This window comes from Staurois parvus, unplaced genomic scaffold, assembly GCF_062004578.1.
Source record: "Staurois parvus isolate SC_StPar_1 unplaced genomic scaffold, SC_StPar_1.0 ptg000297l, whole genome shotgun sequence".
Lineage (NCBI taxonomy): Eukaryota > Metazoa > Chordata > Amphibia > Anura > Ranidae > Staurois > Staurois parvus.
In genome coordinates this window covers 1,258,727-1,275,559 of record NW_028318093.1, presented here as the reverse complement: position 1 = coordinate 1,275,559, position 16,833 = coordinate 1,258,727, and the positions used below count along the sequence as shown (strand labels likewise).

At 41.3% G+C, this 16,833-nt stretch overlaps 2 protein-coding genes across 2 annotated transcripts in view; one reads left to right on the top strand and one right to left on the bottom strand.

The window, feature by feature from the left end:
* The window catches only part of FAM20C (FAM20C golgi associated secretory pathway kinase), a 288,908-nt gene that overhangs the window by 90,657 nt on the left and 181,418 nt on the right, over positions 1 to 16,833 (top strand). The gene's annotated exons all lie outside the window — the stretch shown is intronic.
* LOC149458056 (uncharacterized) lies at positions 1,521 to 2,735 on the bottom strand (the record flags this gene model as incomplete). Its single annotated transcript, XM_089682731.1, has 1 exon — positions 1,521 to 2,735. A coding segment is annotated over one exon (1,215 nt), but the record flags the coding sequence as incomplete, so codon positions are not given.

Below are 16,833 nucleotides of genomic sequence, written 5' to 3'. Positions count from 1 at the left end.
CTAGGGTTACATGGGGGGGGTGTTAGGATTACAGGGAGGGTTAGTGTGAAGACTAGTGTTATGGTTACATGGTGGTTGGGGGGGGGGGGTTGTTAGGATTATAGGGAAGATTAGTGTGAGGACCAGTGTTAGAGTTACATGGGGGTGGTTGTTAGGATTACAGGGAGGGTTAGTGTGAGGATTAGTGCTAGGGTAACACGGAGGGGGGGAGGTGTTAGGATTACAGGGAGGTTTAGTGTAAGGATTAGTGTTAGGGTTCCATGGGAGGTTCTTAGGATTACAGGTAGGGTTAGTGTGAAGATTAACGCTTCCCAAACACCTCTGCCAATTCTGCACATTACAGCACATGGTGCTGTTCTAACGGGAGCATTTGCATCGCGTCACGGCAAAACGGACACCTCTGGTCGAGTCAGGAGGCGTTGAAGCCTCCTATTCTAGTCTATGGTGCCGCTCCGTTGCGACGCAGTTGCCGGGCGTTTGCGGAGCGGTAACACCATTCAAACTGCATTATAGGCGTTTGTGGGGCGTTTTTAACGCTCGGCAAGTGCCTGGCAACTGCCGCTAAACCGCGCATGCGTTAAAAAACACTCCGCAAACACCAGACCAACGCTTGCCAAACGCTATAGGGGCGTTTGGCAAGCGTTGGTAAAACAGCCAAGTGTGAACGAGCCCTTTTGGTGGTATTTAATCACCACTGGGTGTTTTATTGTTTGCTAAACAAACGAAAAAAGACAGAAAATTTTGAAAAAACTGTTTTTTTTAGTTTCTATTATGAAATTTTGCAAACAGGTATTTTTCTCCTTCACTGGTGTTTTGAAGGGGCTGCACTGATGGGCACTGATAGGCAGCACTGATGGGCACTGATAGGCAGCACTGAAGGGCACTGATGAGGTGGCACTGATGGGCACTGATAGGCTGCACTGATGAGGCAGCAATGATGGGCACTGATGGACACTAATAGGCAGCATTGAAGGGCACTGATCGGTGGCACTGACTGGCTGCATTGATTGGCAGCACTGATATTTGGCACTGACTGGCGCCACTGATGAGCACAGATTGGCTGCATTGACGGACACAGATTGGCAACACTGCTGGGCAACACTGCTCGGCACTGATGGGCACTTTTGGGGTGGCCTCAGTGCCCTGATTATCAGTGTAGGTGTATCCATTCAGACATGCCAGTTATTGGCAGTACTTTTGCTCACGCTGTGACGACAAGTGTATTTACATGGTGATCAGCTGTAATTGGACACAGCTGACAACGTGGTAAAAGGTCGCTGTGATTGGCCCTTTACCGTGTCATGTGATCAGCAGGACACAGTGATCACAGAAAGCACCAGAACTGGACGACCGCACTGTAGCCGTCATTCAGCTATAACGTGCTCTGGAAAAGGTTTAGAGTTTGTGTGAGGATTCCTGTTAGGGTTACACGAAGGGGGGGATGAGGATTACAGGGAGGGTTAGTGTGGGGATTAATGTTAGGATAGCAATAAGAGTTAGTGTAAGGACAAATGTTAGGGTTACGCAGGCAGTTTTGTTAGGATTACAGGAAGAGTTAGTATGAAGATTAGTGTTAGGGTTATGGGTAGATTTAATGTAAGGATTAGTGTTAGGGTTATGGGGAGAGTTAATGTAAGGATTAGTGTTAGGGTTATGGGGAGAGTTAACGTAAAGATTAGTGTTAGGTTTATGGGGAGAGTTAATGAAAGGATTAGTGTTAGGATTATGGGGAGCGTTAATGTAAGGATTAGTGTTAGGGTTATGGGAAGAGTTAATGAAAGGATTAGTGTTAGAGTTATGGGGAGAGTTAATGTAAGGATTAGTGTTAGGGTTATGGGGAGAGTTAATGTAAGGATTAGTGTTAGGGTTATGGGGAGAGTTAATGTAAGGATTAGTGTTAGGGTTATGGGAAGAGGTAATGAAAGGATTAGTGTTACGGGGAGAATTAATGTACGGATTAGTGTTAGGGTTATGGGGAGAGTTAATGAAAGGATTAGTGTTAGGGTTATGGGGAGAGTGAATGTAAGGATTAGTGCTAGGGTTATGGGGAGAGTTAATGTACGGATTAGTGTTACGGTTATGGGGAGAGTTAATGTACGGATTTGTGTTAGGGTTATGGGGAGAGTTAATGAAAGGATTAGTGTTAGGTTTATGGGGAGAGTTAATGTAAGGATTAGTGTTAGGGTTATGGGAAGAGTTAATGAAAGGATTGGTGTTAGGGTTATGGGGAGAGTTAATGTACAGATTAGTGTTAGGATTATGGGGAGCGTTAATGTAAGGATTAGTGTTAGGGTTATGGGAAGAGTTAATGAAAGGATTAGTGTTAGGGTTATGGGGAGAGTTAATGTAAGGATTAGTGTTAGGGTTATGGGAAGAGTTAATGAAAGGATTAGTGTTATGGGGAGAATTAATGTACGGATTAGTGTTAGGGTTATGGGGAGAGTTAATGAAAGGATTAGTGTTAGGGTTATGGGGAGAGTTAATGTACGGATTAGTGTTACGGTTATGGGGAGAGTTAATGAAAGGATTAGTGTTAGGGTTATGGGGAGAGTTAATGAAAGGATTAGTGTTAGGGTTATGGGGAGAGTTAATGTAAGGGTTAGTGTTAGGGTTATGGGAAGAGTTAATGAAAGGATTGGTGTTAGGGTTATGGGGAGAGTTAATGTACGGATTAGTGTTAGGGTTATGGGGAGAGTTAATGTAAGGATTAGTGTTAGCGTTATGGGAAGAGTTAATGTAAGGATTAGTGTTAGGGTTATGGGAAGAGTTAATGAAAGGATTAGTGTTAGGGTTATGGGGAGAGTTCATGAAAGGATTAGTGTTAGGGTTATGGGGAGAGTTAATGTAAAGATTAGTGTTAGGGTTATGGGGAGCGTTAATGTAAGGATTAACGCTCATTAGGGTTTCATTAGGGTTATGGGGAGAGTTAATGTAAGGATTAGTGTTAGGGTTATGGGAAGAGTTAATGTAAGGATTAGTGTTAGGTTTATGGGAAGAGTTAATGAAAGGATTGGTGTTAGGGTTATGGGGAGAGGTAATGTAAGGATTAGTGTTAGGGTTATGGGAAGAGTTAATGAAAGGATTAGTGTTATGGGGAGAGTTAATGTATGGATTAGTGTTAGGGTTATGGGGAGAGTTAATGAAAGGATTAGTGTTAGGGTTATGGGGAGCGTTAATGTAAGGATTAGTGTTAGGGTTATGGGGAGAGTTAATGAAAGGATTGGTGTTAGGGTTATGGGAAGAGTTAATGAAAGGATTAGTGTTAGGGTTATGGGAAGAGTTAATGAAAGGATTAGTGTTAGGGTTATGGGAAGAGTTAATGAAAGGATTAGTGTTAGGGTTATGGGGAGAGTTCGTGAAAGGATTAGTGGTATATTTTTTATAGCTGAAAGTAAAAAATAATGTTTTTCTTCAAAATTTTTGGCTTTTTTTGTTTATAGCGTGAAAAATAAAAAGCGCACAGGTGATCATATTACACCAAAAGAAAGCTCTATTTGTGTGAAAAAAAGGACTTAAATTTTGTTTGGGTGCAGCATTGCATGACCGCGCAATTATCAGTTGAATTAGTGCAGCGCCGAGTAGCAAAAAGAGGCCTGGTCATTAAGGGGGGTAAATCCTCTGGAGGTCAAGTGGTTAAAAACAACCCCACCACCTTCAACAATTTCTATTAGGTTTTATTTATTTGCTTACTTGAATTTTTCTGTAAGATAAATATATATATATGCTTTTTTTTCTTAGACATTGAAAAGACATAGTCATTCCACACTATCATTATTTACCAATCTCTATAAGCAAGCCACAGAAGTCTGGCTGCGAGCAGAGTGCTAAAATGACATGGGAAGTGGATTAGTAAACAGAGCCCATAGTTTTCCTGTTTGTAGCGCTCATGCCTGTGTTATTAAGCAGGCAACCTGATCTGGCGGCTAACTCTACAGAGATAAGCTGTTAATTTATAGTTACCTATCTGAATGTCGCCGTATACTGGCAGTTTATTACAACAAAGGTTCGTTCCCGCAAAATAGCTGAATTTCAGCCTTTCTGACTGCAGCTTATAGCGTGCTCATCTCCTGGAAAGTTTAGTAACAGTCCATAGCAGATCCTGACTGTAAACCAGCTCCTCTCTTGCCCCTGGGTGTTCAGAAATGTCACATCCCATCATCTGTACAGAGCCAGCATGAGTCACACCTTCCAGTTAACTCCTCAGATGAAGAATGGGGCCTAGTGCTTTATACAACACCATTTTTAATACAGTAAAGGTTCCTTTTGTTAGATGGCACTGTCCTGATTCTTTTTTTTTTCCATAAGATTGGGTGATGATCCAGTGTGGATGGGGCAGTACAAGAAATATTGGGCAGCAAAACGGTCAGGCTTATTCCAGTCACTGTTTTGTTCTCGGACACTGACTCTGTGCTCATGGCTTCCTCTCCCTCCTGATTTACCTAAACAGAAGTTCTCATACTATTAGAGACCCTTTATGTAGGATAGAAACTGGCCAAAAAGAAATTGTGAGATGATCCATACAGGGTAAAAGCAACAGTTTCTTTCCAACCTTCCCAGTGGCATGTTCATTGCCTTTGCTTCATTGCCTTACTGATTCTCATGGTTGTGAGGAGCAGAAGAAGACACCCTGTGCAAGCTAAGAGTCACTTAAATCCTAGCTTACACAGGGCTATGGTGTTGTTATTATACAAGATTTATATAGCGCCAACAGTTTGCTCAGCACTTTACAATATAACAGGAGATAATACAGCAACAATACAGTTCAATACAAGAGGGTTAGGAGGGCCCTTCTCCTTGGAGCTTACAATCTAAGACTGATTCTCATGGTTGTGAGGAGCAGAAGAAGACACCCTGTGCAAGCTAAGAGTCACTGAAATCCTAGCTTACACAGGGCTATGGTGTTTTCATGTAACAGTGCTAGTACTTGGTGACTGGCCCAGCACTGTGTCATTGAGTGAGCCACATGCTCCTCCATTCTGTAATTAAAAAGTGTTTTCTTTGCTCCTGGCTACTAACAAAGTTTTGAGGGAATGAAGGAAAAGTTAGGCCCCTTTCACCTGTGAGCTATTTGAAGCTTTGCCGGAAGCACATCAGTGCTCAAAACTAAGGCTTTCATTATATGCAGTGGTGCCCATTCACACCTGAGTATAGAATTGCTTAAAGCTTGTTGCTCCAGAAAGTACGTTAGCTTCTTTTGGGGCCAATAGACGCGAGTGAGAGAACCTGAAAATGTGTGTAACATGCATTTTTTGCTCATTTTCTTGTCTAGTAACTAGCTTTCCGTTAGCTAAAAGTTATTTTAAAAAAATCCTGAAACCTGCAATACCATGTAAAATGCCTGTACGAATGTTTAAAGAAAAGCCTGAAAAATAACCAAAGAAGCTCAGCTCAGTGTGAGGGCCTGAGCGTGTGCTGCTGGGGAGGTTTGCTTTGGCCCTGGTTTACACATATGCGTTTTGCGATGCGTTTTGAACTCCACAGATTCGGATGACATTAGAAATCAAATGTGTTCACAAATAGGGTGTTTACATATATGTGATAGAGCCACAGTGCAGGTTGACAAAAAGATCATGTGCTAGTTTTGAACATTGCGATCCACATTTGTAGTATACTGAGTTCAAGGGGAACTTCCCCTACAGCACCCAGCAGATTACTCATATCCTCAGCTCTATGTTTCTCTGAGCCTGTGTAGAAGGGTGTGTGTCACTTTCTTCCAATCAGCTCTCAGATTACACTCAACTCTGTGCTCTAGCTCAGCAGTGTATGTGATGTCAGATTCCTAACCCCCTGCTTTTTGCTACTGAGAAAATTCCTTTCATGTGTGTGTTGTAGAAGGGCAGATAGCTACATATTAACAGGTACACCATATGTAGGAGGATTTGTTTAATCTCTGTGTATCGTCTGAGGCCAGTCACTGGCTATATGTAAACACTTTAAGGGGTAAGAGAGGGTACATTTTAACAGGTTTACTTTCTCATTTTTCCCTTGCTTGATTTCCACTGGACAGACTGTTTTTCTTAAAACACTTGTGTGCCAGTGCCTGTGGAGACACAGATAGTGGGGAAGCAAAATTTCATAAACTTTTTTTTGATTAAAAAAATATTTTAGTTAACGGAAGGGTAAGGCTTGTGCAAAGGGGTCTGTTGATTCACAGACCTAGGGAATCCTAAATTCTAACTATCGTCCTGCCACTACATAACAAAGAACATTTCTAGTTAAAGAGAAACTTTGCCCTACTTATCTTGAAATGAAATTTCAAGTCCCTAACACTCATTTCTGTATGAAGATTAAAAAAATAAATAAGCACCCACTCTTGGAAATCCCCTGAATTAAACTTCTCTGAGGTTATTTCTCTACTGATTGCGACAATGATAAATGAGAAACCACCTCCTCTGTTACTCACAAGAAAATTCTTAAAATATAGCCTCCTTGGATTTCCTTGTCCTAATCATACCAAAGAGCACTACACTTTTGAGCTAAAAGGACACCTGTAAGGCCCATGTAAGGACAGTATTTACTCCTCCAACCCCCCAAATTGCCTTGTAGTCATAGACATCCCTAGAAGCATCAGGTGGCCAGACATGTCATGCTGTCCTAGATGAGGATTCAGGAATTGAATGTTTAAAAAAAAATAAAAATGAGTAATTAAATTTTTTTTTTTTGTGTTTTTTTTAATCTGTTACTGGTGATGAGGTAAGTGAGAGGATGTTACGTATATGGGTAAAAGTCCGCTTTAACCTATTGTTTTGATTACAGAAGGGAAGGGTCTTTTGAAAGTGTGTGTGTGTGTGTGGGGGGGGGGATTCTTGGCCGACAGGTGTTACCGAGACAGGATGTAAAGGATAATTCCACAGTAAGTCCTATGTTATGGTAATTTAATATCTTATTGACAATTAATTAGGATAATAGGTTGAGCATCCACTTAGATTTCAAGACAAATCTTTAATTAGTTATACTGATAGGATAAGACGTTACTGTGGAGAACCTCTTTAAATGGAGGACCACAAGTGTCTTCTTCTATAGACTCTACCTAGTCTACTGTTTGAATGCCAAGCCTTGCTGAGTGCTCCCAGCCCTATTACCCGTGCCACAAATAGTATAAATCTTTCACTTCAGGACACTGCTGCAAAACAAGCATTAGTCTTTTTATACCAACCTTTCTAAACCTTCTTACCCAGAGGAACTAATTTTCAGCTCTAAAAGAACCCCTGCTAAAATTCATTCATCAGTGATCAGTGGCCACTCTGTTGACTAGTGGGAAGAATGCCCCCCTTACAGTGGTGGACAAAATGTAATTCTTACAGCCTACTGAAAATATTTATAATATCCTGATCACATCATTCTGATGAAGTGCAGAGAGACTGGTGCCCTGGTCACAATTTCCTGTTCCAGTATGTCACTTCCGGTTTGTCCTATCTGGTATTTGGAGTGCAAGTCGGCTCCATAGGTATGTGGAGCGACAGCTCTTTCCACTTGATGCAAGTGCTGTATCCTTCGTGCCGTGTAAAGGCTCTTTTAAAGTAAGCGCATACCCCACATGTTTATAATGGTGTTTTAATTAATTTTAATAAAATGCTGCGCTATGAGCACCTTATTTTGTCTGCACATGGTATGAGTGTTAACACCGTGGAGCATACTGGGAGAGACATCTGAAATATAACCATTGATATTCCAGGCTGTTGATGGCGAGATAACCAAAGATCTTGAGAGCTGACTCTTCATATACGAGGTCACATATTTTCTGATGAATATGTAGTATGCAGGGGTGGACTGACAACTCATGGGGCCCCCGGGCAATAGGGGATCATGGGGCCCCTGTGTCCTTGCCCAAACTCAAAAAAGCCTATGAAAAAGGTACCAGGGGCATCTCATGGGGCCCCCTACTGACCCCGGGCCCTCGGGCAGTGCCCAAGTTTCCAAATGGTCAGTCCACCCCTGGTAGTATGTCATTGGCTCACTGGGGGATACCACTAGACAACTCATGGTGGAGGATTGTGTAGAACCCTCTACAGAATGGACACTGTTGTTTCAGCATATAGGAAGTTATTAATATCATTATTAGACTGACACCTTCTCACTTTGTTTGGACATTTTCTTTAATAATTTATTTTGCTTTACACTGGTATTGACTATTATGCACATTTGTACACAGAAAATGCAGCTTTAATATTTTGGTAACGTAATATAGGGTGCCCCTATATGGTAAAAAAATATATATTATTGGTGTCATGCTGCTGGCTCTGCTAAGTGACTTTGAACCCAGAATTTTGCAGGCACCATCAAATGGGATGTCAGTCAGATAGAGCTTAACCTCCCTGGAGGTATTCCCGAGTGTAGCTCGGGGTAAAGTTTCAGCACCACAAGCGGTAACCCCGAGCTACACTTGGGAATACCTTGCAGCGCTGCTCCGGGATCTCTTCTTCACTTACCTTGTCCTTCGCTCCCGCGATGTCCCTCCTGTAGTGTCCCCGACAATGTCCTCCGGCCGATGCTGGCATCTGTCTTCTGGGTTCCGTTCCCTGCAACGATGGAACTGGCGGGAAATTCAAAAATGTCAAAAAGTGACATTCACTAAATACACTAAAATCACATAGTATAACATTACTGTATCAAACCATTTCACATACATTTTGTCCCTAGTGCTTTGTCCTGTGCCCTGCCTGCATTTTTACTGTTCTTTCTGCCTGGAAACTGAGAAATGTCTATGGCGTCCAAAAAGCTTCCCTTTAGGTCAAAAGCGGTTTTAGACCAGCTAGAGAGCGATAGTAAATCAGAACCACTTGCAGAATTGACTGATAATGATTCGTGGGGAAATTCGTCATCAGACACTGAAACGATTCTGCGACTGAACTCAGTGATGTGCGAACGTGGCGCTATATTTCATATTTCAGTGTTTTTGGTTTGATTACATTATTGAATTAAATGTATTATTATTATTATGTTATTATTTTTTATGATTATTTATTAAATTATAATTTATGATTTCGTGTTTCAAATTTTAACATACCCGGGATGTATACTAGACTCTTGTTCGGACAGATTTCAGTGAGTTATTCCTAAAAATAACAGGCCTACAATAAAAAAACTACATATTTCCATGCATAAAAATGTACCGCTTTGAGCACAGAAATACTGACATAATCAGACCGCTAGGGAGGCTACGGAACCTCTAGCAATTTCTGGAGGAACCCTAAGGTTCCGCTGGTTGGGAATTTCTATTAAATTGTGCTGACTTATGGAGTACACTAATATTTAGCAAGTGCTCTTTAACAGAAATGGTATTTGGCCCACTAAACAATTCAGTGGAGAAGGTAGTGTTCAGGTGAATTCATGCATTTCACTATTTTACCATTCCATTTTGTGTTGTCATGTCCGGAGCTGTGATAGAGCAGAGTGCTCGTGGTACAGTAATGCTTGGTGTCAGCATAGCTCCAGTGCAGGGCTCGGCATCAGTCTCATCTGTTATAAATGAATGTGACATGGAGGCCTGAAAATTTGACTTTGTCTCACAGTAGCAAAGATGAATACACAGGCGAGAGGAACATGTGACATCACCAAGGGGAGGCAAGTGTAGGAAGCATTCACTCATTACTGAGCAGACTAGTGCCAACAAAACATCACATTACGCAGGAACCAGGCATTCGGCAACAGAAATCCAGTCTTTTCATGAACGACGTCTTTTAGTAAAGAACAGCTGTGTTATTTAACTTGCTTCTTTGTTACTTTCTTGTAATAACTATTTGTATAGAAATTTTCTTGGATCACAAACTTCATCTGAAGTTGTGTATCTTCTGAGCTCTGGTGCCAAATAAAACACAATTAAAGTGTAAGTACAGCAATATTTTGTTTTTTGTTTTAGAAAGAGTAGGAAAGGAATAGATCCCGTTTTTGTTTACTGCTAGATAGATTTGCCATATTGGTGTTCATTGTCACAGAGACAGAAGATAAAGGGAAATCCAAAATGTTAGGTTTAGTTCAAGCTAATGAAAGAGGGGTGGTAAAAGCTGCCTTATGACCAGGGGCGGACTGACAACTCATGGGGCCCCCGGGCATTAGGGGATCATGGGGCCCCTGTGTCCTTGCCCAAACTCAAAAAAGCCTATGAAAAAGGTACCAAGGGCATCTCATGGGGTCCCCTACTGACCCCGGGCCCTCGGGCAGTGCCCGAGTTTCCAAATGGTCAGTCCGCCCCTGCTGTCCCCTCAATCCCACAGTGTCCCCCCCCCCCACAGCCAGTTTTACCAGCCGTCCTGTGTTCCTGGCCCCGACATCTTGCGGCTTCACAGCTGGGTGCTCACTGCACATACAGTACGTGAGTAGCATTGCACTTTGTGAATAGTCTTCTGGGATCTGTCACGTCTCCCAGATGATTATGGGAAGGTGGGGGGAGGACAACTACCACTTCCGATTGCCTAGGTGATCGCAGTGGGAGCGGGTACCTTTCAATTTCCCCCCCACTCCCTAAAGGTGCCAATCCTTAACGGGGAGCAGAGGGCCAGTCCTTAAAGCAGAACTTTCCCTTTTGGGTGGAGCTCCACTTTAAGTTCCATGTTAAAGTGATATTAGGCCGGCCATACATTATACTATATTCTTGTACAATTTTCCTTTAGATTTGCCAAAACCATATAATATGAGGTCAAACCTAAACACTTTCAGTATGTAAGCAATCAGGCAGGACTTTGTACTACATAGTTGAAGGTAAATCTAAAGGAAATTGAACAAGAAAATTGTGTAATGTATGGCCAGCTTTAAACTCAAAAGCGAACATTATATTGCAGCTTACCAGTTCCTAGATGTGATGGCTGCATTTGTTTTCTTTTTTAGGCTTTCTTTCTTTCTTCTCTTTTCATGTGGTGATCTGGCCAGTAAGTCTGCTGCAGAATAGGCAGATTATATCAGTTACAGAGATGAGACAAACCATTTAACACTAGCAGACGTGCTTACAATGATCATCTTTTATTTATTTATGTAAAACCTTTCTCCCCAAACAATTTGCTGTAACTGATTATAAAGTATTAGCTCAGTGTATTTAAATTGCTAGTATATATAACACTTCCCTCCCCCCCCCAGTTTAACAATGCTGTTTTTCAAAGGTGTGCCAGTGCTCCTTCATCCAGAGGTGTGTTACTGGCCAGATCACCAGAAGAAAAAAAAGCCTAAAAAAGAAAACTAATGCAGGCACCACATCTATTGATTGATAAGATGCAAGATGATATATTTTTGGCTTCTGGTTTAATACAGCTTTGATCATCTGCCCCTACACTGAAGGAGCAATTACCCCATGCAGTGCACTGTAAGGGCGGATTTTACATTTCCTGGAGTTGGGCTTTAAAATTAGCATCAGATTGTAACAGTTTCCATTTTGGTTTTAACGGCCGGACGGTGGCAGTGCAGGGTCGGGTGGCCGTTTATAAACAGCCTCCCCACACCCTGCTTGTGCGCGCTCCCTGGGAGCACGCAGCACTGCGATCCGGTGCCCGCTGTGTCCTCCAGACACAGTGAAACACCAATCGTCGGACGGGACCTCTGTACGTGGTTCCGATCATGTGATCACTGATTGGCCAATCAGTGATCACATGCAAAGTAGTAAGCAAGATGTCACTTGTGACATCATTGCTTACTACGTGTGAAATCTGTGAATGATCACAGAGGTCACATGGTACAAGGCTATTCACAACAGCCTTGTACCATGTGACAAGCTGTGACCAATCACAGCTCACTCAGTATTTCTCAATGACTGCAAGAATGCAGACAGAGAGAAAGAAAAAATGATTGCTTTTACATCCTATATGGGTGTAAAAGCAATCAGTGTAAAAAAAAAAAAAAAATCTTCATCACCCCCCATAAGTAGTACAGTGTCACCATGACACCGTGACACTGTACTGCTAGGGTGACAGTATGTAAAAAAATAAAAATAAAAAATAATAATATAAAAAATAAAATAAAAATGTAAAAATAATGTTTAAAAATTATAATTTTTGGTTATAAACTAATTTGGGGTTTGTTTTTTACTAAAAAGATAACGGAATAAATTTTGGCCAAGATTTATGATAAAATATTATTTATTTGCAAAATTTAAAAAAAAAACAAACACTTTTTTTCAAAATTTTTGGACTTTTTCATTTACATAGCAAAAAAAATAAAAATCCCAGCGGTGAATAAATACTACCAAAATAAAGCTTTATCTGTCTCAAAAAATGGTAAAAAATTAATTTGGGTACAGTGTTGCATAACCGCGCAATTGTCATTCAAAGTGTGATAGCGCTGAAAATTGGGGGTAAAAGTGTCTGGTCCGGAAGTGGTTAAAAATCCAATCTGTAAACAGCGGCAGCTTGCTTGGTGATGTTTTTAATGAGGCATTTAAAATTTAGTATCAGATAAAACAATTTCTTGTTCTCAGCATTCACACTTCTTACAATTAAGTAGGACACTTGTCAGCATAACCAAATCACATTTTTTCTTTGGAGTGGAAAAAAAACACACCGAGTTTTTTTGATATAAGTAAAAATGCTGTTCCCCAGAGCCTAGCCTAGATAGCTTAGAACACATGGTCACTGGCGACAAATCACGCCTGCAGACATTCTGTTGTTTTCAATCAACAGTGAGCTAAGAGAATGAAAATGTCCTCAGTATAGATAATTAAAAATCATACACAGAAACAAGGCTTTTAATACACTAAAGCTCAACTCCGGGATAAGAAAATATTGTCTAAATGCAGCAGCCATGGCTATTCTTCCTTGAGTCTTGGTGTGCTTTGTGTATTTCTTCCAGTTCTATGCAGTAATCCAATATGAATCTTTTTCCTCTGTGTAGGAGCTTCCTGTAATAAAGACCAGTCACTGCTGCTCCCTCTCCTTGTGCAGGGTGACTGGTCTTGTCTCCGCCCCCTCCTGTAGTTTTCTGCAGGCAGCCTGTAGTGGGTGGAGCCTGCTGGCTCCCTCCTAGAGCTCTGCTCTCTGCACAGGCTATGTACAGCACAGTGATGGTGTCACTGCTACTATAAGAAGATAAAAAGTGGATTTGCAAAGGCAATTGGTGCACACAAAGTAGATTTCTATCTTTTCTGGCTATTGAGGATATAATAAAATGAAAGTGTCTGTGGCTGGAGTTCAGCTTTTACACAGATTATTAGAATTATTTACATTAAAGTGTTACTAAACCCACACCAGTAAAATCAGTCTGCATATGTAGAAAAGCATGTTTGTTATACTCACTGTGGAACCTAAGGGGCTAATCCTCTGCATTGTGTAAAAGGATGCTTGATCCTGTCTTCTCTGATCCTCCCCTTCTACTGTCCCCAATCCATCTACTGATAGAACAGAGCCTTGGGGGCAAGCTGCACATGCTCAGTTTTATGTGTATTGCTAGAGCAACAGCTTACAAAGCCATCCACAACACTGCCCCTAGCTACATCACCAACCTCATCCACAGATACCGCCCAAATCGCCCACTCCGCTCCTCCCATGATATCCTCCTCTCTAGCTCTCTCATCACCTCCTCCCACGCTCGCCTCCAAGACTTCTCCAGAGCCTCTCCCATCCTCTGGAACTCCCTACCACAGCATGTCCTGTCAGCCCACACCCTGTCTGCCTTTAGGCGATCTTTGAAAACTCACTTCTTCAGATAAGCCTACCCCACCTCCACCTAAGAACTGTACTTGAATCACCTCCGCCAGATCATCTCCCGCAGTTATCACCTTTTGTATCACCTCCCCCTTCCTTTAGATTGTAAGCTCCATGAGCAGGGCCCTCACATTCCTTCTGTACTGAAATGTATTGTAATTGTACTGTCTCCCTTATATTGTAAAGTGCTGCACAAACTGTTGGCGCTATATAAATCTGTATAGAAATAATAATAATAATAGAGCGTTTTTTTCTTGGGAAAGTGCATGTGATCAGCACAGGGCCCATCATCACTGTCCAGACAAAGGGCCAGGGGTCCTGCAGCCTCATAGGAAAATCAGGGGAGAATGAAAACCCCTCCTACAGGCTTTAACATGTGCTCTAACGGACACTGATAGAAGTCACAAGACTGCTCTAACCGCTGATGAGAAAAGGTATTTAGCAGTTTATATTTACTAAAATAATAGCATTTCCATGTTCTGTGTGCTGTGGAAGACCAGATATAGTGAATACAGACTCATGGGTTTAGTAACACTTTCAGTTAATCTCTTTTACATATATATCACAAATGTAGAAAAAAAAAATGTAAGGCTTTCACTAACTTTGCAAGTCTGCACAATTGCATTCCTGACATGCCCCAATATACAGAAACAGTATAATTTTTTTGTAAAATGCTTATGGTTTATCATTACACAGAAGTCCTATAGCTCCAGGAAAGTGACTTTACTCAGGTTGAGTTGATGTTGTCAGTCTGCTGGAGGCAGCAGAAAGCATTTCTTCAGTCTTCTGTCCCCCAGTGACCAAACTTCTTCACTGTAACTTTGTAGAAAGTTGCTAGCAGGGGCGGACTGACCATTTGGAAACTCGGGCACTGCCCGAGGGCCCAGGTCGGTAGGGGGCCCCATGAGATGCCCCTGGTACCTTTTTCATAGGCTTTTTTGAGTTTGGGCAAGGACACAGGGGCCCCATGATCCCCTATTGCCTGGGGGCCCCATGAGTTGTCAGTCTGCCCCTGGCCGCTAGTAGTGGCTGGGGGCTGATCTGTATCAGACATTTGTTTACACAGTGAAGTACTGCTTAGCCCTCGTGACTTACATTCAGTCCAAAAAGTAGATGCTGACCCTAGATGATGGCTGAACAAAGATGGTGCCCTGCTGGTTAGCAAAGCAGATAAAGGCATTGTCAAGGGGGTACTATGAGAAGCAATACATACCGGTAAGTGTTAAACATTACTTAGCAAGCATGCAGGTAATATAAAAAAATATATCTAACAGCATGTCCACTCTAAGGCTTCATGTACACGGGACACTTCTGAACAATGGAAACTGACTGCTGGAAAACGTAGGTTAAAAAATATTTTTTTTTTAGCCGCGTTTGCATACTGCGTTTATGCACGTTTCTGAGCATTTGCGTTTAGAAGCATTTTTTAAAGATAACCTCAGGAGACCTTCCAAAATGCCCAGAATAGCCTGAAAAACAGTAACAAATTAACTATTTCGGACATTTTGAGAGAAATAGAGAGCAGAAGCAGAGAGAGCAGTATTTGTTGAGAGTAGCTGTTTTTTTGTGGTGTTTGGATGTGTTCCAGCTCATTTCTGTGCAGAAATTATTGCAGCAGTGTCTAACATATTTTCTATCATTTGAGACCTCACAGTATGGTGTACCAGGTCCATTTGAGTACCGGGAAAACGCTTTGCATGCATTTTTCATCATGAAAAAAGGCTCTGAACAGCATCTGGAAATGGAAGAGTTAAGAAAATATTCCAAACGCAAACGCTTATAAATGCGGTTAGCTGCATTTACACGCAGTTTGAAACGCTGATAAAATCTACTCCTGAACGCAAGTTTGGTGCGTTCAAAAAAAACGACTGTAAACTCAACTGCCTGTAAACGACGATGTGTACAAGGACACAGGAAAACATTAGGGAAAGTTCAGGGGCTGCTGAAAAAAATGCAGAGAAGCTCCTAAACGTGAGTTTATCAGCTGCAGTGTACATAGAGCCTAAAAAGACTGATGTTCCCAATAAATGGAATACATAACAAGCTACAAAGAGGGGATTGGAAGAAACAACTGGTTAAACCCTTTTGAATTCTTTCTCTCCCCAACATCCTCTTTTTCCAGGGTAGACGCTGTACATGCCACAACTAACTTCCTTTCAGCCTAAATTTCTAGTGCTGATAGGGTATGATAGAGGCAAAGAGTTAACAGAAAAGGAGCAAGTTTTTCCAGGTAACAAGTGGAACAAATCACAGGATTGCTAATGCTAATGTGATCCAATTACTTTAATCTGAGTTAATCTGAGTACACGCAGACAGAATTACCAGATCTCTCCATGTGTGCAGTGAATGGGCCTGCTTTCTAAGCCTGTGCTGTGCTACTTCTTCCATTTTATGTATCACCATTTAAAATCAAAAGGCAGGTTTAAAGGATAATTCCACTTTACAGTGGTGTACAGAAATATCATTTCCTGCTTGTGTTGTTGGCTCACTGATTTTTGAAGTCTGCATTAAAATACAAGTCAAATTTTAGGCATCCCATGCAATAAGAATGTCAGTTTTGGTGAATTACTCCCAAAGGGTTAAATATTTCTAAAGCGATGGTGACATTGCAGCTTTTCTCATCAAAACACTGAAAGTATACCAGGTGATTATACTGTACCAGATTCTCCTATTCCGAATCGGTCTGAAAAGGACATGGAGAAACAAACTGCTATTTTTTTTAGATACAGGTAGGAATCTGCTACAAAGATTATTTTTTTAAGTGAAAAAAAACTATTTACATTGTTCCTTTTATTTTTGTATGCGGATGATGGCACGGTAATTATTTTAATTAAAAAAAAAATTTAAGTACCCTCTTCCTAAACTATATCCAGCTGTCACATGACTCAGCAGGAGGAGCTTCTAGTCTTCTACTGCTGGTCACATATTCAAAATAAAAAACAGCCTTTCAAATACTGAGTAAAAATAAATAAATGATTATTATTATAATGAAAAAACTGATTTAAATTACATACAGATATATATTTGAAATCAAATCTTTATTATTTTGTGGATGCAGTGGGAGGATATCTTCCAGTCATAGGCTGTGTCACACCCTTCCAGCCTGTGTTTTTGAATTACAGGGAGGGTAAACTTCCATTAATCTGCATGTAATATCCTACCCCCATTGTGTATAGCTGGTTGATAGGCATGGAGGAGGAGAGACTCTCTT